This window comes from Rhinichthys klamathensis, unplaced genomic scaffold (assembly GCF_029890125.1).
Source record: "Rhinichthys klamathensis goyatoka isolate OS25496 unplaced genomic scaffold, OSU_Roscu_1.1 h1tg000359l_1, whole genome shotgun sequence".
Taxonomy (NCBI): Eukaryota; Metazoa; Chordata; class Actinopteri; order Cypriniformes; family Leuciscidae; genus Rhinichthys; species Rhinichthys klamathensis.
In genome coordinates this window covers 892058-915999 of record NW_026606868.1, presented here as the reverse complement: position 1 = coordinate 915999, position 23942 = coordinate 892058, and the positions used below count along the sequence as shown (strand labels likewise).

General features: G+C 44.6%; 1 protein-coding gene across 1 annotated transcript; it reads left to right on the top strand.

Annotated features, from left to right (window-relative positions):
* Nucleotides 1–18984: 18984 nt before the first annotated feature.
* On the top strand, nt 18985–23013 carry LOC130069310 (uncharacterized protein K02A2.6-like). The gene has a single exon (XM_056233118.1). The coding sequence runs from the start codon at nt 18985–18987 to the stop codon at nt 23011–23013; it is 4029 nt and encodes a 1342-aa protein (XP_056089093.1).
* Nucleotides 23014–23942: the final 929 nt, after the last annotated feature.

Genomic DNA, 23942 nt, shown 5'->3' with positions numbered 1-23942 from the left:
TACTTCTTCTAAGGAGAGTGTTTCTGAGGCGAGTGTTCCTGATCCAGTAAACATCTCCAAGCCTAAGACACGAAGCCAAAGACAGAGAGAACTGTTAAATGAGGAACAATCGGATTCAGAGGATGAAATTTGCATATTCAGTAGAATTCCTACTGGAAAAACAAAGATTACCTATGCATATGACACCACAAAGTCAAAAGTGGATGATGGAAAAGAAAAAGACTTGCCTCCGAGATCTGACTTACCTCAGGAACCAGATTTACCTCATGAAACAGAATTACCCCAGCCTGTGAACAGTCCAGCTTATATTCTTCCATTGGATGAAAGTTTAGGAGAGGTGACAGAAATGTATGAACCTACAGATCCTGAAGTACCAGAAACTGTACCAACAGGAAATGGAATTGAAGGAGGATACTTACCATCATCCGATCCAGCTGGTGATGAGGAGGAAAAAGATATTTCCACGGATGCTCATGATCTGGAAGAAGAAATAGAACAAGTTAATGCATATGCAAGATCAAGTGTAGATCAAAATCTAAGAATATCAAAAAGGGTCCCAAAACCTCCAAAGAAATTCCATTACCCACAGTTAGGTAATCCCCTTACCTCAGTAGTCCAAAACTTGTTCCAGTCATTGAGTGAGGCAGTGGTTAATTCAATGAGTCTTGCTGATTTACCTATAACTGATTGAGTGCTGCCCTAGAGTTACTGAAGGGTCAAGTAAAGGACAAAACGCAAAGAGACTTGCTTATCTTTAAGAGGGGAGAATGTAACCCTAATTTTACGAATGAATTATAAAAAGTAATTAAATAAAGAGTTGTTAAAACTAACCAGAAATTAGTAAAGAGTGTAAGGTAAAATCAGGAAAAAAAATAAAGAAATGCATGTCAGTGTGATGATTGACATCTTAATGATTGTCCAATTGCGTGAGATTTATGTTGATGTCCCGCCCCACCACGTTAGTTGCTGTATGGGGGAAGCCATTTTACTTATCTGCGCTACTGTGAGACGAGCAGCAGCATAACTTTGATTGTAAAAGTTAAGATCGTCAGAGATGATTGAAAAAGAGACATTTATATAATCTATGTTCTTTGGATTTGGTGAGTACACATTTTGAAATGTGTAAACTTTCATAAATGCAAATAATTGTGTACAGATGTGTTAATAAATTGAGAGAGTTAAATCGTATTTCTTTGTCAGCATGAAATGCTGATATGATCTGATGTTTAACGAGCAAAAAGTAATGTAATGGTAAGAATATGTGTATATGAGTTCGTAATGTTCATATTTTGTTGTTGACCATATTGAACGAGTGATTTTCCTTGTTGAAGTTGCATAATATTATCTAAGCTGTCGAATTACGATGGAAGTGCAGCACAATATTCAACAGGATAACAAGTGCTACTATTTTCTGTTGTTAACCTAAAAGCAGTGAATCTAATGGGTATTGTGAACTAAATACTGCCTGTTACATATGCAGGTTGGGGGTTTTTTTGTACTACGCTGGAACTGCGTTCATTTCAGCGTGATGACCCAAGATGGCGAGCCTTCCCAGCGAGATGACCATTGAACGATGCAAGATTTGAGTTTCAAACGAACACCTGTGGAATTGGGTAGGAGAGTTCTGATTGCCTGCTAGTTTTTTTTTCTAAGCAGGACTGAGTTTCGTTTTTGCAAGACTGCTCAGAGTATTTTATTTCCCTGCACAACCGATTTTTTCCTTTGGACTATAGAATCATTTTTCCATGGTTCTAAGGAACTTTGGATTCTCCTAACTGAATCAGTGAATCGAGTCTTTGAATCGGATCTTTTGAATCGGATCCTTTAACGAACTTGAACTGAACTTTTCGAATTCAACCCTTTTGAACTGATTAGTTCAAACAAGTCTTTTGAACTGATTCATTTAACTGTTTTCTTCTGAACTGTTTGTATGCATCTTGTTCAATTCGGATGAGTTATTTTTGCATGTGATTCAGTGAGCTGTCAAATTTATTGTGACCATTTGTAAATGTTTATGGGGTCGTATTTGATATTGATATTGAAAGTGTAGTATTATAGGATATCCTTATAGCCAGAGGGTGCACCCACTAATCGAACAACCAACTGAGTCAAGTGAAATTGTTAATTGATTGTGAATTGAATTGAATCCATATAACTGTGGTTTGATATTGAGCAAAAATGTATTTATTTTTTAATATCAACAATTATTTTCAATAGTTCATTTAAATACAAAGATTTACTTTATCATTTAACCAGTGTTGTCTTCATTACACCTCCATAGTCGAACTTACTGGCCTATGGTTAATACTATTAACAAGTGCAATATTATTTGACACGTGTGCTACATCTACACCTGTTCTTGTTAGTCACTGATTAGTTAACCTTCATCCACCTGTGTCTAGTTAGTTCCCTCTTTTACCCTGTGTATATATTCTCCCCGGTCAGTTCAGTCCCTTGTGGGTTATTGTTTGTGTGTGATACACGCTGTTGCGTCCTGGGGCCTGTACCATGAAGGTAGCTGAACAAACTCGGAGTTACAGGATTAGTTTTGAGTTGACAAAACCAAACCGATGCAATCAGGCTTTATTGGTGGTACCATGACGCAGCTCATCAACTTTCTCTGTCAACTCAGGCTTTGATCTTAAGCTATGATTACTCCACGAGCGCGTGCACATACCAAAGTGACGTTGGCACCGAACAACCAATCGCATTCGATATGGATAGAGCGAGAGCGATATTTTCTTTCCGCGGAGGAGCAAGAGATAATCATTCAGAATTACGATGAATTTAAACATGTATTACAAGCTCGAAACAATACGGTCTCTGCTGCCAAAGCAAGAGAAGACTGTTGGAGAAAGATTGCTGATTGTATTAATGTGTAAGCTAAATAAATACGTTCTTTATTCATGTAAAATGATGTATATTTAGGCTATGAATGTATGTGTGTGTGAAATATAGCCTATATTTTTATAATATATAAAAAAATGTGCATGTACTAATAAAGATTAATATTCATTGATTTTTAGATGCAACTCCAAACATTCTTGGCAGCTGATAAAGACAAAATATAAAAATATAATTCAAAGTAGCATAGTAAGTATTTACACACAACCTTTTATTATTTTTTTATTAACACTTGTTTGAGGCAAACCGAAAAAAGAGTGAAATTCAGAAAACCAGTGGAGGGCCACTCCTCCAGAATACACTGAGTTGGCTCTGATAGGAATAAGGGACGGCCGATTATGGATGGGATTACAGGTGCTGTACAATCTGACCCTGGTGCCGGCTCATCTAAGCAAGTAACACTGGGTACGTGTGCAATACATTACTATTTTAAGTTTTAAATATGGCTGACTGTATGTTCTGCAGTAGAGGGAAATGCAGTGTCCCTGTTGAAGCCAGCACACACACACAGTCTCCCACACAGAGGTCAGTATGCAGCAGACAGAACACCAGAAACATATTGGCCTACTTTTATTTATCAGGGAGGAGGAAATGATGAAGACACTCTGTCTGTGTTCTGGGACAGTTGCTGAGGTGAATACACTGGGCTTTTTATTAAGGCAAACATTTGAATGTGTGGCATAAAACAGGGACTGGCCCAAGTTACACATCTCTTTTATTGTAGGATTTTTCACAACCTGTCCCAGAAACTGAAGCCTCTACCTCAACAGGCTTCAAAAGAAATGTGAACAAGGTAAGGATTTAAAACCCTTGACATATATAACAGGTGTTTGTCAAGGAACTTTTTGTGAGTTGATTAGCCTCGAAAAACTTGTAATGATCATGTTTGTGGTGGAATTATGTTTCAGGTGGAAACAGACTCAGTCAGGGCCCTTTACAAAATGAGCCTATGGAGCTAGACTGCACACTAAAGGAGCCTATAGAGCTAGACTGCACACTAAAGGAGCCTATGGAGCTAGACTGCACACTAAAGGAGCCTATGGAGCTAGACTGCACACTAAAGGAGCCTATAGAGCTAGACTGCGCACTAAAGGAGCCTATGGAGCTAGACTGCACACTAAAGGAGCCTATAGAGCTAGACTGCACACTAAAGGAGCCTATGGAGCTAGACTGCACACTAAAGGAGCCTATGGAGCTAGACTGCACACTAAAGGAGCCTATGGAGCTAGACTGCACACTAAAAGAGCCTATAGAGCTAGACTGCACACTAAAGGAGCCTATAGAGCTAGACTGCACAATAAAGAAGCCTATAGAGCTAGACTGCACACTAAAGGAGCCTATAGAGCTAGACTGCACACTAAAGGAGCCTATGGAGCTAGACTGCACACTAAAGGAGCCTATAGAGCTAGACTGCACACTAAAGGAGCCTATGGAGCTAGACTGCACACTAAAGGAGCCTATGGAGCTAGACTGCACACTAAAGGAGCCTATGGAGCTAGACTGCACACTAAAAGAGCCTATAGAGCTAGACTGCACACTAAAGGAGCCTATAGAGCTAGACTGCACACTAAAGGAGCCTATAGAGCTAGACTGCACACTAAAGGAGCCTATAGAGCTAGACTGCACACTAAAGGAGCCTATAGAGCTAGACTGCACACTAAAGGAGCCTATAGAGCTAGACTGCACACTAAAGGAGCCTGACTGTGAGCTGAGGAGGCTCCACATTTAAAAAATAAATGCAACAGCTAGATTAAACTGATCTCAGCATGTGACCCCCCCCCCCCCCCCCCCCCCCCCCCCCCCCACCCCACAAAACCAATAAAACAGTTTGAGACCTATCTGCAGTTTCAATGTGCTTTTATTAAGTGTAATATTGTATGGTGATTGCAACTACATTTGCACCAGCTGGGTGGTCAAGTGTGTTCGGGTCAGTTTCATCGGGGAGAAGCTTTCTGTGGTGGTTCTGGCTCCTTTCTATGGTGGCTATATTGTGCAGAATGGCACATGCAGACACTATCTGTGATGCCCACTCTGGTGACTCTTAAGCGCCGAAGACAGTTGAAATGTGCCTTTAGGATGCCAAAGATCATCTCTAACTTTTACTATGATTTTACTGACACATGAGGTTCATGATAGGGGGTTATTGTGTAGGTTTTGCTGTCCCAATTCAAATTAACAGTGTTTTGTACTGTACCAAATTTAACTAGCTTTCCTCAAAGCGCTGACACAACATACTCACGCCATACTTGTTATCTGTTAATTTTACTATTAAAGATTTATCTCTCAGAAAATAATAATTTCACATGTTCACATAATCTCTACCTGAACATTAAGGCTGTGAAAAGACTTTCTATTACCATAATCTGCCTCATATTCTCCTAGAGAAGTGGAGATTGCAACATGTGTGCAGGCTATTGCTCCAATGACTCTATAGGGAATGCTATCATAAGATTAAAATAATGCTTAACATGTACTGTATTATATAGTACATTTGTGAAATTTGCTTTTTGAAAAAACAAACAAACGTGATGTCACCCTATCAAAATATTTTACTGGCAATTTTATAAAAACCCTCTCTTATGGACATGGTCAATAAATGTCTGGGGAACACTATTGAATATTAATGTACTCCTGCAGAGCGAGGACCACCTTGCGAATGGTTCGACAAACCGTGTTTTCCCCTAGATTCTGTGCATCACCGATCGTGCAAGTATGTAGGCTACCACTTGCAAAAAAAAACGCAACGCAATACCATTTATGGTACAGTAAGTGCATGAATTCGATGTGTTAAATTATTTATGTGCGGCTCAAGAAGTTCGCAAAGATAAGATATTCCTTCCGCAGAAAATCTGTATCTTTCATACACTATCAGGAAAGGCAAGGGGATTTTGTCCGGCTAAAAACTCTTTCTCTACGATGTGCTCGTCTAACAATTTGCGCTGAGATGTCCACAGGATTTGAAAGAAAATGTAAAGCCATTGCAACAAACACTGGGAATTAGTTACGTCACCTATATGTTTCTTTGCTCACAGCTGATTGGTCAAACTTCAGTTTGAGATCTCAAATCCAGAACTTAACCTGCCCCGGAGCAGGTTAGCCGTGCAGCGTAAGATACCATGGCAACGAACACCGATTAAAGCCAAGCTACTTTCATAGTACCTAAAACCCAGGGTTGGCGGAAACTAAGCTGAAACATAGCTGGCTAGCCACCTAAACCGGCTTCATGGTATAGGCCCCTGTTCACCTGCCTGTGTACATTATAGCTTTGTTATATTTTTGGAATCAAGTTTCGTCTGTCTGCTTCATCAGCCAAAGCGTGACAATCATACAGTATATATAAATTAATTTAATCATATTTTTAACCAAAATTACAGCTTCAAGGCTGCATTTATTTGATCAAAAATAGTAACAAAACAGTATTCCTGTCACACACTCTGTTTTGTTTGTTCTAGTTTCTGTTTTCATGGACTTTTGGTTTGTTTTCAGTCACATGTGTTTCTTTGTCTTAGATCGCCAATCATCTGTTGTCGTGGAGACTCATCTAATCATCACCCCTGTTCCTTAACATTTCATTATCTTTGTGTATTTAGTTCCTCTGTTTTCAGTCTTTGGTTGGCGTCTTTGCGTCTGCTTTTGTATTAAACCATGTATATATTTTGAATCTGCCTTTTTCAGTCTTCTTCATCAGGTGACAGATACTATAAATATTATTACAATTACAAATAATTGTTTTATATTTTAATATAGATTATAAAAAGTAAATAAGTTCTTTTAACAAAATAACCAATTTTATCAATTTTGTGTATTTCTCAAAGCTGAATTTCCAGCATCATTACTCCAGTCTTCAGTGTCACATAATCCTTCATCATTCTAATATGCTGATTTTGTGCTCAATAAGCATGTCTTATTAATACCAATGTTTAAAACAGTTGTGCTGCTTAGCCTAATATGTTTCTAGAAACTGACACACACACACACACACATATATATAAATATATACAGTGTTGGGGAAAGTTACTTTGAAAAGTATGCATTACAATATTGTGTTACTCCCTTAAAAAGTAACTAATTGCGTTACTTAGTTACGTTTTTAGAAAAGTAATTGGTTTTTTTTTGTAACAAAAAAGTTATATATTTGGTCAAATGTAAAGACCCTTTCACACCAAAAGTGAAATAATAAGCCTCAGACTGAAGGAAATGCAGACTCACGCGTGTCCAGTAGAGGCTCAAACAAACCTTTCAGCTGCTGCTGTTCTGGATAACGGAGGAATAGGATGCAGGAGAGAAAAGTTTAACACTTACTTTACCAATAAAAACAAAAAAAATCTATAGTCATTTTTGCTTATGGTTTAAGCCCCGTTGCCCCCAGTATCGGGGGCGTCCGTTTTTAACAGGTTAACTGAATCATCGAAGGTCAGAAGCAAGTACATTGGTCAATAAAGTGAGATGTTTTATTTAACATATTCAGTTATTGGAGGTTTGCATAGTCTGATTCTGCATTTCACTGATTTTTTTCGTTTTGAGGAATATTGAATCTTTTTTGTGCAAGTGAGATGAGTAAATGCACGCTCACATTTAGTCTTTTTGTTTTTGCCCCCATGGGGGGGGTATCTGTATCTGTTGTGACCACCATTTGCACGCAGTACAACACATCTCCTTCGCATAGAGTTGATCAGGTTGTTGATTGTGGTCTGTGGAATGTTGGTCCACTCCTCTTCAATGGCTGTGCGAAGTTGCTGGATATTGGCAGGACCTGGAACACACTGTCGTATACACCGATCCAGTGCATCCCAAACATGCTCAATGGGTGACATGTCCGGTGATGAGTATGCTGGCCATGCAAGAACTGGGATGTTTTCAGCTTCCACGAATTGTGTACAGATCCTTGCAACATCGGGCCGTCACCGTGCATTATCATGCTGCAACATGAGGTGATGGTCGTGGATGAATGGCACAACAATGGGCCTCAGGATCTCGTCACGTTTTCTCTGTGCATTCAAAATGCCATCAATAAAATGCACCTGTGTTCGTTGTCCATAACATACGCCTGCCCATACTATAACCCCACCATCACCATGGGCCACTCGATCCACAACGTTGACATCAGCAAACCGCTCACCCACACGACGCCATACACACTGTCTGCCATCTGCCCTGTACAGTGAAAACAGATTCATCCGTGAAGAGAACACCTCTCCAAAGTGCCATCGAATGTGAGCATTTACCTACTCAAGTAGGTTACGACGACGAACTGCAGTCAGGTCGAGGAGGTCATGATCTTGGAGGTGAAGATCTTGGATGTGGTCTGCGGTTGTGAGGCCGGTTGAATGTACTGCCAAATTCTCTGAAACGCCTTTGGAGATGGCTTATGGTAGAGAAATGAACATTCAATTCACGGGCAACAGCTCTGGTGGACATTCCTGCAGTCAGCATGCCAACTGCACGCTCCGTCAAAACTTGCGACATCTAGCATTGTGCTGTGTGATAAAACTGCACATTTTAGAGTGGGCTTTTATTTTGGCCAGCCTAAGGCACACCTGTGCGATAATCATGCTGTCTAATCAGCATCTTGATATGCCACTCCTGTGAGGTGGATGGATTATATCGGCAAAGTAAAAGTGCTAACTAACATAGATTTAGACAGATTTGTGAACAATATTTGAGAGAAATAGGCCTTTTGTGTACATAAAAAGTCTTAGATCTTCGAGTTCAGCTCATGAAAAATGGGGGCAAAAACAAGTGTTGCGTTTATAATTTTGTTCAGTGTGTGTATATATATTTATATATATATTAAATATTAGATATTATGAAATTAATACATGTGAAAGTAATATTACAATTACATTTACTCAAATAGTATGTGATGACATTTTAGGACATTCTAAATAACCTAAATTTGTCAAATGAAGTGTACTTCATCCTTTGCTCAGCGAGTATGCAGTGAACACTAGTGCAGTGAAGCTGCAGAAAAGTGAGACCATAATGCTTGCACAACAGAAAAAACAGGCTCTTATGATTGATTAATCCCTCCTGCCAGCACTGCCACAGGTGATTATGGGGGGATGGGGGGGGGGCAGTTTTTTCACATGGCAGTTTGCTTCAGATTTAAAGTAATTAAAAATGTCCATTAAAAATGAGAGGCTGATTGCATGTGTTTGGGGGTTGAGTATGCGAGTGTGTGTCCACATGCATTTTAAAGGCAGATGTGCTTGAATCGGTATGTGTATAAAGCCCACCTTGCTCATCCTGTCCACAACAGCTGCGGCCAAATGAACTTCACTAATGCAATTACAGAGCAGCTGTTGCATCCAGATAACACAAAGGTGCATATTAGCAAGTGTGTGTGTGTGTGTGTGTGTGTGTGTGTGTGTGTGTGTGTGTGTGTGTGTGTGTGTGTGTGTGTGTGTGTGTGTGTGTGTGTGTGTGTGTGTGTGTGTGTGTGTGTGTGTGTAACGTGTGTGTGTGTAACGTGTGTGTGTGTGTGTGTGTGTGTGTGTGTGTGTGTGTGTGTGTGTGTGTGTGTGTGTGTGTGTGTGTGTACACTAGCGGAGGCATCAGTATACATAACTGAGCAAGCTGTGGCCCCAGCAGGGCTGAAATTGGATTAGTGTCAGCCTTGATAAGACGAAGGACAGTAAAGGGAAGAGTGAGAAATTGAAGAAAAGAGCATCGGCTGTAGTAATTTCATTTCCAGATCAGGTGGCTGAAGGTATAAAGGCACTGCTATGGTGCTCCAGTGCAGTAAATGGAATATTCATGCACTGATTGCTTCCCCCCCTCTCTCTCTCTCTCTCTCTCTCTCTCTCTCTCTCTCTCTCTCTCTCTCTCTATCTCTCTCTCTCTCCTTCTGTCTGTCTTTGCCTGTATTTCTTTCTTTTCACTTCTTATCCTTCCTGCATTGTGCTAGCTGTCATTCAGACACTGTAATTTTATTGTGTTCCTGCCTATGGCTCAGAGCTGTGAGATCTGCTGTATAGCATGCCCAAAGGGAGGTGCTAGCCAACACTGTAGTAATGGCTTTTGGTTAGGCTGAGGACTTATGAGTTTCTTCTTGGCGTTTAAGGCCTAGCTTTGCAAGCATCATGTATTCTCAGCTGCCTCCCTGCTGGAAAGTCCAGGTTTTACTAATTACTTCCAAACAAATAAATTCAAATGCCAATATTAATGTTGCCATTGCCAAGGACCTGAAATGTCTTCCAGTGTATTGATAATGTGTCATCTGACTCTCACAGAGAGTAAAACTGCTACTCTAAATACTTTTAGTTCTTTCAAGGTGAAATGTGTCACTTCTGAGTCAACAGTACCAAAATGAATCAATAGAGTGCTGCAGGGATGACGTATTTTTGTTGGCCAAAACCCGGAAACTAATAAGCATTTTAGCAGTTCTGGTTCCTTCTAAGTCAATGTTTTTTTAGGAAAAATTAAATAAGGTCTGGGATGTAAGCTTAAGATATTTTTACATTCATGATATACAATACATCAGTAATAACCACTTGTAATATTTGAAAGCTTTTACGTGTCTAGAAAAATGTGGTTACTAACATCACACAGAACATCTCATACTCAGTCCGCTTTTACATCCTTGTTGTCTTTATAATCGCACTCTTGCAAACTATTCTAACTCAAACTTTCAGGTAAAATGTTTTTAAATAAAGACTGAAAGAATTGTCCGAAGTTTTATGGTGACGTGTAGTTTGTTAATAGCCTTTTTTTTCTTTTTTTTACTTCTGGCGATTGTATTTAGGCTTCAAATTTCACATAAGTTGTATTCATCTGTGAAGACTTTTCTTGATGAACAAACTGTGTAAGATTCATGAACTTTTGTTGGTCACAGATCTTATTTTCTGCAATAATCCAAAAACCAATGAAGAATTTTCCAAATTTTTGACAAAAATCCATCATAGTGCTGCAGCAATCTATTGCATTGTATTTATGCCTATATTGTTTGAGTGATTAAGCTTATTTTATTTTATTATTAAACATTAATGACAGCATTATATTGAACTATCATAGTAAATATTTTACTGACTTACACTACATGTATAGCCTATTTACAAAACACAAGCAAGACTGGCGTTCTTCCGAATATCCAGCCATCAGCGTGGTTGTGATTCGAGGCACACACGAGACCTAACCACATCCTTGCTAATTTTCAAATGATCAGAATGACTGAGAATGTGAAATTACTAACAATTCAATAAACAAAATGTTAGAAACTTAGATTTTATAAATAATATTCCCAGTTACTTACAAATTTTTGCTCCACCAAAGGAAATATTTCTGTAGAGCAACACTCAGTAGTAAAGTTTACTTCTTGAATTAATTAAACGTTGGTAATTCAATGTCTCGATCTTTGAGTCATTAATTCATTCATTAAATTAATAATTTAATGATTCAGTCACTTGTTGCCACCTGGCGTGCAAGCAAGAGTCACCTGAAGAAAAAAATCGCCACCACCAAAGTTCTACACCTTACAATCAGAACTACAAAACAAGTATTTTTCTGAGGCTCTCATGCAGCATCACCTAATATATGCCACTTGCAAAGAGATACAAAGCGATACATTTTCTAATGTGCAGCTCAAAATGCTGACAAAGGTATGAGACTCTCTCCCCTGAAAATCTATATTTCTCAAATAATTATTATGGTAAGCTGATTACGTGGATTTACGAAAGCCTTTCCACGTGAAGAGCATTTTAGGTTGGGGGGAGAAATACAGGGCGAATAACTTCAGTGCATAAAAAGATTCATCACTCTGCTCACAGCTGATCATGTTTGTTTGAGATCTCTGCCCCAGAGCAGGTAATGAACCCTGCTATCAACATACCCACCTTCGTAGCAACACAGTTCAAGGGCTCAGCAAAAGTGATAGTGTTTCTGAAACTAATTAGATCTAATATTCGATTTGTCAAAACTTCTTTCATCAAATTTGATTCTACAAAGTGTTAGGTTACCCCAAAAAACATGTTTTTAAAGTCTATGATGAGCTTTGATTTTTAGTTTGAGAAATACCAGTAGGCCCTAAATAATTCAATGAGCGCCTGAAGTTAGAGCTTTTTGTACATTCATTCAGTATTGAGGGGCCTAACAATAATAAATTATAGAATTTGGTGTTCCAGTACAACTGTAATAAGTTTCCCGAATTATTTATCAATATTTGAGGTAATGAAAGATCTAATTCAATCGTTTACTTCTAAAATATCTACAGAAATATCTTACGGGTATAAACAAAACTTAATCGAAGAAGTCGTTGCAGAATCTGACCTTTAAAATTGTAAACATGGTCTAAAATAACACTGCTTACCCATGTGAACCTTTTACTAAAATTTGAAAACAATAATAAAAAATGACAAAGTTGAACTTTATATATCAATCTTCAACTAATATAGAAGTTCCCCTTCGTCAGATCACTGCAACGTGAGTCAGAAGTGATTCTGACGAATGGGGATCGCTTGCAAGAGCCTATCTAATTCGAGTGAAATAAAACGAGCCAATGCACATTGGCATGCGATAATTGCACCAGCTGCTGTGCATCGCGGCGCGAGTATATAACAAGCAGCAGGTGCGTTCGCATCTTTGTCTTTCGCTTCGGAGCCAGACGGTGAATGCTGTTCCTGTCTCCTGCAAGATTTCTACATGGTGTTTGTCGAGTCTCTGCGAGGAAGCCTCTGTGTGTGGTGCTGGTGTGACGGCGCGAACAGCGGTGGTCGCGATCTCTCCGTGTCAACAGTTGAGAGCAAAAACAGCTGTTTTCACAGCATTGTTGGTTCGGTGGGGGTGATACTGAGAGTGAGTTCTCACACAGGATTGCACTATTCCCCTGTGTGTAGCCGCAGCTATCCCCCTGTGCGTTTCAGCACCTCAGAGCACTTCTAAAAGAGCGTCTTTTTCAAGAGGTCATTCAGACCGTGTGTTTCTGGATGCGGTCAATGTTTGACTCCGGCTGACAGGCATGATCGCTGTATCACGTGCTTGGGCTATAGCCACGCTGAAATCGCGCTCATGGATGACTCATGATCTCATTGCGGGAACATGACCATCGCGGCGTTACGGTCGAGACTCCGTTACCTCGAAAGAGGTGGAGCTCCTTCGCTTGTTCCCCGATCTAGCGCTTCTTCTGCCCAGCAGAAGAAGCCTACTTCGGTTAATAGCCTTGGTGACCTGAGGATCACAGTGAGAGGTAACCCGCCGAGCCAGTCTCCTCGGGCCCCTCACTCCTCTATAACGCTTCCCCCGGAGCCTCCAAGAGAGAGTGCTGGGCCGTCCCCGGCAGTCCCAGTCGTTTCTTTTGGAGCTCCACCGGATGATCAAATGTCGGTCGCTGCATCGGAGGGTGAGATAATGTCCTCTGGGGATGTCGACTCGGCTGCGATGCCTCCTTCGGGTGTGCCAGCGTTGTCCGAGTCAGACCCAGAGCTCACGGCTATGTCCCTCCACCGTGTCCCAAACCTTCGCGGCTGGATGATTGGTATCTCGGGGCGGCCCGTTCTGGTTCTCAGCGCCCCGCCCCAGTGCCCTTCTTCCCGGAAGTGCATGAGGTTACCAGAACATGGACGGCACCTTTTTCTGCCCAAAACCGTTCTGGTGCCTCTTCCTCCCTCACTACCCTCGATGGCGGAGCAGCTAAGGGTTACGTGGAGATCCCCCCGGTGGAACGGTCTGTGGCGATGCAGCTGTGTCCCAAGACCGCTACCTCCTGGCGGGGAAATCCGCGCCTCCCCTCCCGGGCGTGTAAGTTCTCGTCCGCTCTCGCGGACAAGGCTTACTCAGCCTGTGGAGAAGCTGCTTCTGCCCTGCATGCCATGGCGCTCCTGCAGGTCCACCAGGCCAAGACGCTCAAGGAATTGCACAAGGGTAGTTCCGACCGAGGGGTTATGCAGGAACTGCGTGCAGCGACGGACCTCGCCCTCCGGGTGACGAAAGTCACTGCACGCTCCCTGGGTCGGGCGATGTCCACGTTAGTGGTCCAGGAGCGACACCTGTGGCTGAACCTGGCAGACATGCGTGAGCCCGACAAAGTGCGGTTCCTCAACGCCCGTCTGCCAGGCCGGCCTCTTCGGCGACGCTGTGGAAAACTTTGCCCAGCAGTTTTCCACGGCACAGAAGCAGACGGAGGCTATTAAGCACATCCTGCCCCGACGACCAGCTGCTGCCTCCACCCAGTCGTCGGCGGCGCCTCTGTCTGCTCGTTGCCGAGGGTGCCCCCCTGCGTCCGCCTCTGTGGTCCCGTTGGTCCCGCTTGTACGGTGTCTGGGAGCCTGGTTGGCGCTTTCCCAGCCCATCTCGCTGGCTCATCCGTACCATCAGACTCGGCTATGCGATTCAGTTCGCCCGGCGCCCTCCCAAGTTCAGGGCCATCCACTTCACCTCTGTGCGGAGTTGCGATGCCCCTGTCTTGCAGGCAGAGATCGATGTCCTACTGGCGAAGGACGTGATCGAGCCAGTTCCTCCAGCCGATATGAGGACAGGGTTCTACAGCCCCTACTTCATTGTACCCAAGAAAGGCGGTGGGTTACGGCCGATCTTGGACCTGCGAACCTTGAATCGGGCCCTGCACAAGCTCCCGTTCAAGATGCTCACGCAGAAACGCATTTCCGAGTGCATCCATCCCCAAGATTGGTTTGCAGCGATCGACCTGAAGGACGCGTTCTTTCATGTCTCGATTCTTCCTCGACACAGACCGTTTCTGCAGTTTGCGTTCGAGGGACAGGCATATCAGTACAAAGTCCTGCCCTTCAGGCTGTCCCTGTTGCCCCGCGTCTACACAAAAGTCGCGGAGGCAGCCATTGTTCCACTCCGAGAACGCGGTGTTCGTATTCTCAACTATCTCGACGACTGGCTGATTCTGGCTCAGTCTCGGGATCAGTTGTGAGAACACAGGGACATGGTGCTCCGTCACCTCAGCCTGTTGGGCCTTCGGGTCAACTGGGACAAGAGCAAACTCTCCCCTGTGCAGAAGATCTCTTATCTCGGTATGGAGTTGGACTTGGTCAACCAGACAGCGCGACTCACAGAGGAGCGCGTCCGATCAGTGTTGAACTGCTTGAGTACAATCAAGAGCAGAACAGCGGTCCCACTGAAACTTTTTCAGAGGCTCCTGGGGCATATGGCATCCGCAGCCGCAGTAACGCCACTCGGGTTGCTTCATATGAGACCGCTTCAGCACTGGCTTCACGGCCGAGTCCCGAGATGGGCGTGCCTGAGCAGCACGTACTGGGTGCATGTCACCCCGCACTGCCTCCAAACCTTCAGCCCGTGGTCGGACCCTTCGTTTCTACGGGCAGGTGTTCCCCTAGAACAAGTGTCCAGGCATGCTGTGGTCTTCACGGATGCCTCTACCACCGGCTGGGGGGCCACGTACAACGGGCATGCATTTTCAGGTCTGTAGACGGGCCTCAACTGCATTGGCACATCAATTGCCTCGAGTTGCTCACAGTACGCCTTGCGCTGGGCCGCCTCAAAGGGCCGCTACAGGGCAAGCACGTACTGGTCCGTACGGACAACACTGCGACCGTTGCGTACATCAACCGCCAAGGTGGTCTATGCTCCCGCCGCATGTCGCAACTCGCCCGCCATCTCCTCCTATGGAGTCAGAAGCATCTGAGGTCGCTTCGTGCCATTCACATCCCTGGCCTGCTCAATCGTGCAGCCGACGAGCTCTCACGACAGCCTACGCTTCCGGGAGAGTGGTGTCTCCATCCCCCGGCTGTCCAGCTGATATGGGACTTCTTCGGAGCCGCACAGATAGATCTGTTTGCCTCTCCGGACTCGTCCCATTGCCAGTTGTTTTACTCCCTGTCCGACGGAACCCTCGGCACGGATGCGCTGGCACACAGCTGGCCCCGGGGCCTGCGCAAGTATGCGTTTCCCCGAGTGAGCCTTCTCGCACAGACACTGTGCAAATTCAGGGAGGACGAGGAGCAGGTCTTGTTAGTTGCGCCGTATTGGCCCAACCGGACCTGGTTCCCAGAACTCATGCTCCTCGCAACAGCACCACCTTGGCCCATTCCTCTGAGGAAGGACCTACTTTCTCAGAGATGGGGCACTCTATGGCACTCTTACGAAGCCCAAGGCACGCCTTGCCCGTTTGGGTTGCGAGCACACTCAACTAGAAGTGTTGCTTCTTCCTGGGCGCTGGCTCAAGGCGCCTCGCTGACAGATATATGTAGAGCTGCGGGTTGGGCAACACCTAACACGTTCGCTAGATTCTATAGCCTCTGTGTAGAGCCGGTATCTTCCCGTATACTTGCCCCCAGTGACCAGTAGCGCGAGGGACCCGTTCTTAGTGTCGGCTTGCAACGCCACTCCCGCCCCCATGGGCCGGAAACAAGCGTCTTCTTGCTCCAGTAGTGTTCCCCAGAAATGGCTAATCCTGTGAGTTCCTCCGTCACCCCTCCGGCAGTCAGACGTTGCGGAGCGTCTGACGCCAGGCCTACACTTGTATGCTTGTGGAACCTGTGTTTGGCTGGGTGTCCATATGTAGTGGTCCCTGTGGCGACCCCATATGTGTATTCCTCCACGATCAGCTCCTCTGCGGACGAGCCCGTGTCTTTCCCTTGATAGAGCCTGCTCTGTCGTCTCTGCTGGTGTTCTTTCCCCCCTATAATTAGGCTGGAACCACCCCAGAGACTACCATATGTTGTACTACCCTGCTTGGCTAGTCCATATGTGTATCCGTCACAGTGCCTCCCTCAGGGGTAGGATGTGGCTTCCGCAGCGTTCGCTTCCCCAAGGGCACGCTTTCCCAGTGTTATCCAATAAGTCACACTGAGTGGGTCTTGCGGAACAGCAGTTCTACCAGAAAGACTCGGGAGAAATTGAAAAGCTGTATACATTTATTGACAGCTCAGCAAGCATAAGTTTATGAGTTCTTTGGCGTAGGCCCCGTCCTTAGCGAGCAAAGCGAGGTTAGCCGAATCTGCATGTCCCGCCTGAGATGAAGGCGGGGGCGCAGCCGACCCCCAAAGAGAAGTGGAAGAATAATTCCACAAGGACTGAGCCCACCCCCAAAGAACTGTAAATAAATATACCCACGAGTCGTGGGTCCTGCGGTTCCTGAAACGAGAAAGAAGAATACAGATAAGATAAATATTTATTTACGAAATTATTTATTTATATATTTATATTTATTTATATAGAACCGGGCCCAATGGACCATCATGCTAGACCACATAAACACGAGGTCAGCTTGACCACCGGCCATGATAGACCGCATAAACACAAGGTCAGCCTGACCACAGGCCATGATAGGCCACATAAACACAAGGTCAGCTTGACCACAGGCCATGATAGGCTACATAAACACAAGGTCAGCTTGACCACAGGCCATGATAGACCACATAAACACAAGGTCAGCCTGACCACAGGCCATGATAGGCCACATAAACACAAGGTCAGCTTGACCACAGGCCATGATAGACCACATAAACACGAGGTCAGCTTGACCGCAGGCCTTGATAGACCACATAAACACAAGGTCAGCCTGACCACAGGCCATAATAGACCACATAAACACAAGGTCAGCTTGACCACAGGCCGTGATAGACCACATAAACGCAGGGTCAGCTTGACCGCAGGCCAAGATAGACCACATAAACACAAGGTCAACTTGACCACAGGCCATGATAGACCACATAAACACAAGGTCAGCTTGACCACAGGCCATGATAGACCACATAAATACGAGGTCAGCTTGACCGCAGGCCCTGATAGCCACATATAGAAAAAGGCCATGGTAGGCCACACGACCATGAGAGACCACAGAGACGAGGCCGCTTAGGAGCCACACCGGCCGCTAATGCCACATGAAGACAAACCTATAAGACAGAGCTGCTAAGCCACACAGAAGGTCGCGATGGACCACGGATGGCCACATATAGGACAGGCTTCAATATGCCACACATAACGAGCTAATCATAGACACGGCCATAGAGCCACATAAAACCAAGACCCCTAGAGGTCACAAGGCCACGATGGACCTTAGAGGACAAGGCCACGATAGGCCACACGGCCATGGAAGACCACAGAGACGAGACCGCTTAGGAGCCACACCGACCGCTAATGCCACATGAAAGACAATATTCACGAAACAAGACCACTAGACCAGACGGACCAGGCCGCGATGGACCGTAAGAACAAAGCTATGATAGCCTGCACAGACCACGGCTAAACTAGTGGCCGAGGAGGATCACATAAAGTCAGAAGACGAGCGGAGACACCGCGGGACAAAACACAAACACAGAGACAAGTACAGGGGGGCTTTATCAGATAGTGCAAATTGAACTGCGCTCAAGTGGATAACGTAGTACCACCACCACCAGTAGTTGCGAGAGGATTTACCTGGATTATTAATGGAGAGCTTGCTGGGCTTCAATGATAATTTTTGAATCAGTTCTTATGTAGGATTCAAAAGCTGAGGAAGACCATCTTCCCATTATTTTGATAGCTGATGTAGACACTCCTCGTTCGGCTGCTGTGGTGGCTGCCCCAATCCGGAACGAATGACCGGTATAAAGGGAGGGGGGTAAACAGCAGCTTTTGAGGGCAGAAACTGATGAGTCCTGAACTGGCTTAGAGAGAAGTGCTACGTTAGTTAGGATAAATGGAGGGGAATTTAAAGAAATTAATCATAGATGAGAAGGGACAGAATTTATAACTAATTAATAAATTGATAAGTGAAACTGTTATATATGTAACTAAATGTTGTGCTATATGAAGAGTGACCACTAGGGTGCATTAGTGTTCTGTAATTGACGGAGTTCTCGGATAAAATAAAGTAGTTCAAGAAGAAGTGAGTGAACCAAAACCTGCGTGTGAGTGTGCTCTGTGTGCGAATATAGAATTGTTTATATGAAGATATTATGAGTAACATAATATAAATTGGCGACGAGTTGTGTAGTCCTGAAGACTTTTCACTGCATCGGCGAGTGAACAGCCGGTGTTGGACAAGTTGGACTAAAAAGAACAACCACGCTAAAAACACCGAGCTAGTGAGCTAGTGTTAGCAGTGAAGAGGTGATGAGTCGGTCTTCTTCCGAAGAGTCTAACGTTACAGTGCAAGCCACCAGAAGCAGACACATCATGGCTGGAATAATTGGACATATGGATCCCTTTGATGAGGCCGGTGAGCAGTGGGCAACGTATATTGAACGTTTCGAACATTATATCTTGGCTAATGAGATTAGTGTCACAAAGAAAGTGCCTGTGCTGTTTAGTGTGCTGGGATCGAAAACGTATGGACTACTTCGAAGTTTGGTTGCTCCCGACAAGCCTAGAGATATGGGTTATGACGATATTGTGAGAGTGTTGCAGGCTCATTTCGCTCCGAAGCCGCTCGTGATTGCGGAGAGATTCCGATTTCACAAGCGAAATCAGGGGAACGGGGAAACAGTTGCACAGTATGTCGCGGTACTAAAAAAACTGTCGGAACATTGTGAGTTTGGTGCTTACTTGGAAGACGCACTAAGGGACAGATTCGTTTGTGGACTTAAGAGTGAAACAGTGCAGAAGCGCCTTTTGACGGAGAAAGATCTCACGTTTCAGAAAGCAGTCGATTACGCTGTATCTGCAGAGACAGCAGCGCGCGACGTGCAGCAGTTAAGTGGCTCGCTTAAAGTGAACGCGGTGTTTTCCCAAAAATGCCGTCGTTGCGGGAAAACTAACCATAATGATGAGGACTGCTGGTACAAAGATCGTGATTGCCACCAGTGTGGGAGGAAAGGCCACACTAAGCGTTTGTGTAAGAGCAAAGCCAAAAGCAGCCAAGGCAGAGAATGGAAACAGAAAGTGGAAAAACCGGAACAGAAAGGTAATGCAATTAAGCGCAGTGTAAAAGATAGAAAGAAGAGAATTTATCACGTGGATACAAGAGGAGATGAAAATGAAAGTGAGGAAACTAAATCTGACACTGACTGTGAGTTGGGACGGTATTCCATGTCGAAAAAAGGGAAATTTTCCCGAATCTCAGTGCTGCCTGTAGTAAATGGAAAGAAAATGGAGATGGAATTGGAAACAGGGGCTGCTGTGTCGTTGATTCCTTGGAAACAGTACAAAAGCATGCTGGGTCAACTGCCACTGCAACCCACTGATGTCATGCTCAAGACATACACTGGTGAGTCTTTGGCGCCAGAAGGGGTCATTAAGGTGCAAGTAAAGTTAAACAAGCAATGTGCTGATTTGCCCTTGTATGTAGTTAAAGTGGATGCACCCGCACTGTTTGGTAGAGAGTGGCTGAGAGTTATTAAACTGAACTGGAAAGACTTAAAGACTGTGCATGCAATTGAGCAAAGAGAGAAAGACAACTTGGAGACGGTGTTAAAAAGACACTCAGCTGTTTTCTCTGAAAATCTAGGCACCATGAAGGGAATTAAGGCCACGTTGAGTATTAGACCTAACAGTGTACCCAAATTCTGTCCACCACGTAATGTGCCATATGCTCTTAGACCTCGAGTTGAGGCCGAACTAAAACGACTGACTGAGCTTGGAGTGATCTCACCAGTGGAGCATAGTGATTGGGCCACGCCGGTGGTGCCTGTCAGCAAAAAGGATGGCACTGTGAGACTGTGTGGAGATTTCAAGGTCACTCTCAACCCAGCTCTGTGTGTGGATAAGTATCCAATTCCCCGCATTGAGGACATTTTTGCTTCTCTAGCAGGAGGCCAACGCTTTAGTAAGTTAGACTTATCAAATGCCTATCTACAGATGGAGGTAGAAGAGAAGTCTAGGGAGCTGCTGACTATCTCTACACAAAAAGGGCTATTTCGTTTTAATCGGTTACCGTTTGGTGTAGCATCATCGCCCGCCTTATTTCAGAAGGCTATGGACCAAGTGCTTCTCGGACTACCCTATACGCACTGTTACTTGGATGACATTCTTATCAGTGGCCCTGACGAACAGAGTCACCTTAAAACCCTGGATGCAGTCCTGGGCAGGCTAGAAGTACAGGGCTTGCATCTCAAGTCAGAGAAGTGCCTGTTTTTCCAGGAGTCCGTGGAATACTTGGGCCATATCATTGACGCAGCTGGACTCCACAAGTCACCAGAGAAGGTAAGGGCCATTGTGGAAGCGCCTGCACCAGGTGATGTCAGTCAGCTACGTTCGTTCCTAGGGATGTTAAACTATTACGGACGTTTCATTCCCGATTTAGCCACAGTCATGAAACCACTGAATGAATTGCTGAATAAAGGGAAGAAATGGCAGTGGACGTCAGCCTGTGAGTCAGCGTTTCAGACATCTAAAGCACTGCTTGTATCACGGGAAGTATTGACCCACTACAATCCTAAGCTGGCCCTCCGCCTCGCATGTGATGCTTCGCCTTATGGGGTCGGAGCTGTGCTCTCGCACGTCATGCCTGATGGTGAGGAAAGACCTATAGCATTTGCATCACGAACTCTCAGCAAGGCGGAACAAAACTATGCTCAGATCGAGAAGGAGGCGTTAGCGATAGTTTTTGGAGTACGCAAATTCCACCAGTACCTCTATGGTAACAAGTTCACCCTACTCACTGACCATCGTCCACTGACGTCCATTCTGAGTCCATTGAAAAGTACACCGTCCATGGCTGCAGCCCGAATGCAGCGTTGGGCACTTCTCTTGTCAGCGCATGATTATACCATTCAATACCGGAAAGGTGCATTACACGCCAATGCCGATGGACTTTCACGGTTACCACTCTCCTACACCCACAAAGAGAAGCTGGGCGCAGTAGAGGTGTTCTACACATCTCAGTTAGACACACTACCAGTCAGTAGCACTGAGATCAGATATGACACTTCGTCTGACCCAACCTTGTCTCGTGTCTTAGAAATGGTCTCAACTGATCGTTTTCCAGCTGCGAGGGACACAGGTGAGGAGATGTCGCCCTATCTGTTGCGTCGGCATGATCTCACAATACAACAGGGATGCCTCATGTGGCGTGTGAGAGTGGTCGTGCCACCTAAACTGCGCCCCCGGGTTCTGGAAGAGCTCCACTCAGCACATCCAGGTGTAGTGAGGATGAAGATCTTGGCACGCAGTTATGTTTGGTGGCCCGGCATAGACTCTCAAATTGAGCTCCAGGCCAAATCTTGCCACTCCTGTCAGAATGTACAAAAAGAGCCTGGGCTAGCACCTCTACACCCTTGGATGTGGCCCTCCAGTCCTTGGGAGAGGATACATGTGGACTTTGCAGGTCCATTTGAAGGACACATGTACTTGGTCCCTGTGGATGCCCATTCTAAGTGGCCTGAGGTGCATATCATGGACAGCACCACTGCCAGCATGACCATTCAAGTGCTCAGGGGCCTTTTTAGTCGCTATGGCAGTCCACACATCCTTGTGAGTGACAACGGACCTCAGTTCTGTGCTGAAGAATTCAGTGCATTCTTGAAGGCCAATGGAGTCAAACACATCCGCTCAGCGCCATACCATCCTGCCACCAATGGTTTGGCCGAACGGTTTGTGCAGACGTTCAAACATGCCTTAAAAGCGTCAAAAGGGACAGCACGTGTGCGCCAGAGACTTGATACGTTTCTTCTGACATACCGAAACACCCCTCATGCAACAACGAAAGAAACGCCGGCTATGTTGTTCCTCGGACGCAGGCTGCGCTCTCGACTGGATTGCCTGAAACCCAGTGTTGCTGGAGCAGTACACCAGTCACAGGATGCCCAACAACAACGGCGCCAACGTCACTCTAGGGCCAGACAGTTTGATGTTGGGGAGTCAGTCCTTGTGCGGGATTATAGGAAAGGGGAAGAAAAGTGGGCGCAAGGTGTTGTGATGGAAAAGACAGGACCGGTGTCGTACAAGGTGAATGTGGGATCACCAGGGGTATGGAAACGCCATGTGGACCAGATGCTGACACGCCCGGATTCAGAGCCTCAGCAGACTGAAGTGAACCTTCCGGTAAGCTCACAGGTGTTACTACCCCAGAGTGATAGTTGCACCACACCGCACCTTCATACACCTCCGCAAGAAAATAATGATGGTCCAGTTCCTGAGATCACCGAGCCATCAGAAACACACCAGTTCCCGGAACCACCATCTACGGAACGTACTCAGGCAACAGAGACTGTGAAACGCTATCCTGTGAGGATCACAAGACCACCAGCACGTTACCGTGATGAGTGAACGGTGATTAGTTAACAGAAGGTTGTAGCACAGTTTGAGTTGTGGGAGTTCAACATAAAAGTTATAACCAAAGTTAGATAACTCCTCAGTTTTGTTTTGATATATATAAAATAAAAATAAAATAAAAAATTTACAAACGTATCTCTTATGTTGTGCACTGAAAAGTGTGTAATTTAGGTTATGTTTAAGACAGTATATTTTATGTTAATGGACACCGTATCTTAGTGGGGAGGAAATGTTATAACTAAATGTTGTGCTATATGAAGAGTGACCACTAGGGTGCATTAGTGTTCTGTAATTGACGGAGTTCTCGGATAAAATAAAGTAGTTCAAGAAGAAGTGAGTGAACCAAAACCTGCGTGTGAGTGTGCTCTGTGTGCGAATATAGAATTGTTTATATGAAGATATTATGAGTAACATAATAGAAACAGAGCCTTGAGAGTCATTCTTAGAGTTCTTAAGAAAGGGAGTAAAGAAATTAGGTGAGAAACGCAAACAGAAAAGACCATGGGGAAATCGGAGTATTTAGCTCCTGGAGTGAATCCCCTGGATGCATGAGCCATGACGCTGTAACAGACAGCTTCAATCTGAATACCAATAGAAAAGAGACCATTGCAGACAGGAAGTAATAGAAGGAAGTTGGATGGATTTTGCTTTTCTAACTTACTTAGTGTGAAATGTTGCCGTATAAGCATAACCAACATCTTCAAGGTTACAACACTCGAAGTTCAAGCAATGGGAGAAATTCATTTAAGAATTGCTTTTTAAAGACTACAACAGCGCTGAGAGGAGCTAACGAAATTCCTCCTGGGTTAGTGCATCACAACGTAAATTTACATGAATCCTGCCCACGCGACATGATTTAAAGAAAATCGAGACAGAATAAGCTAATTAGTGACTAGAGATAGCTACATAATTCATCAACGACC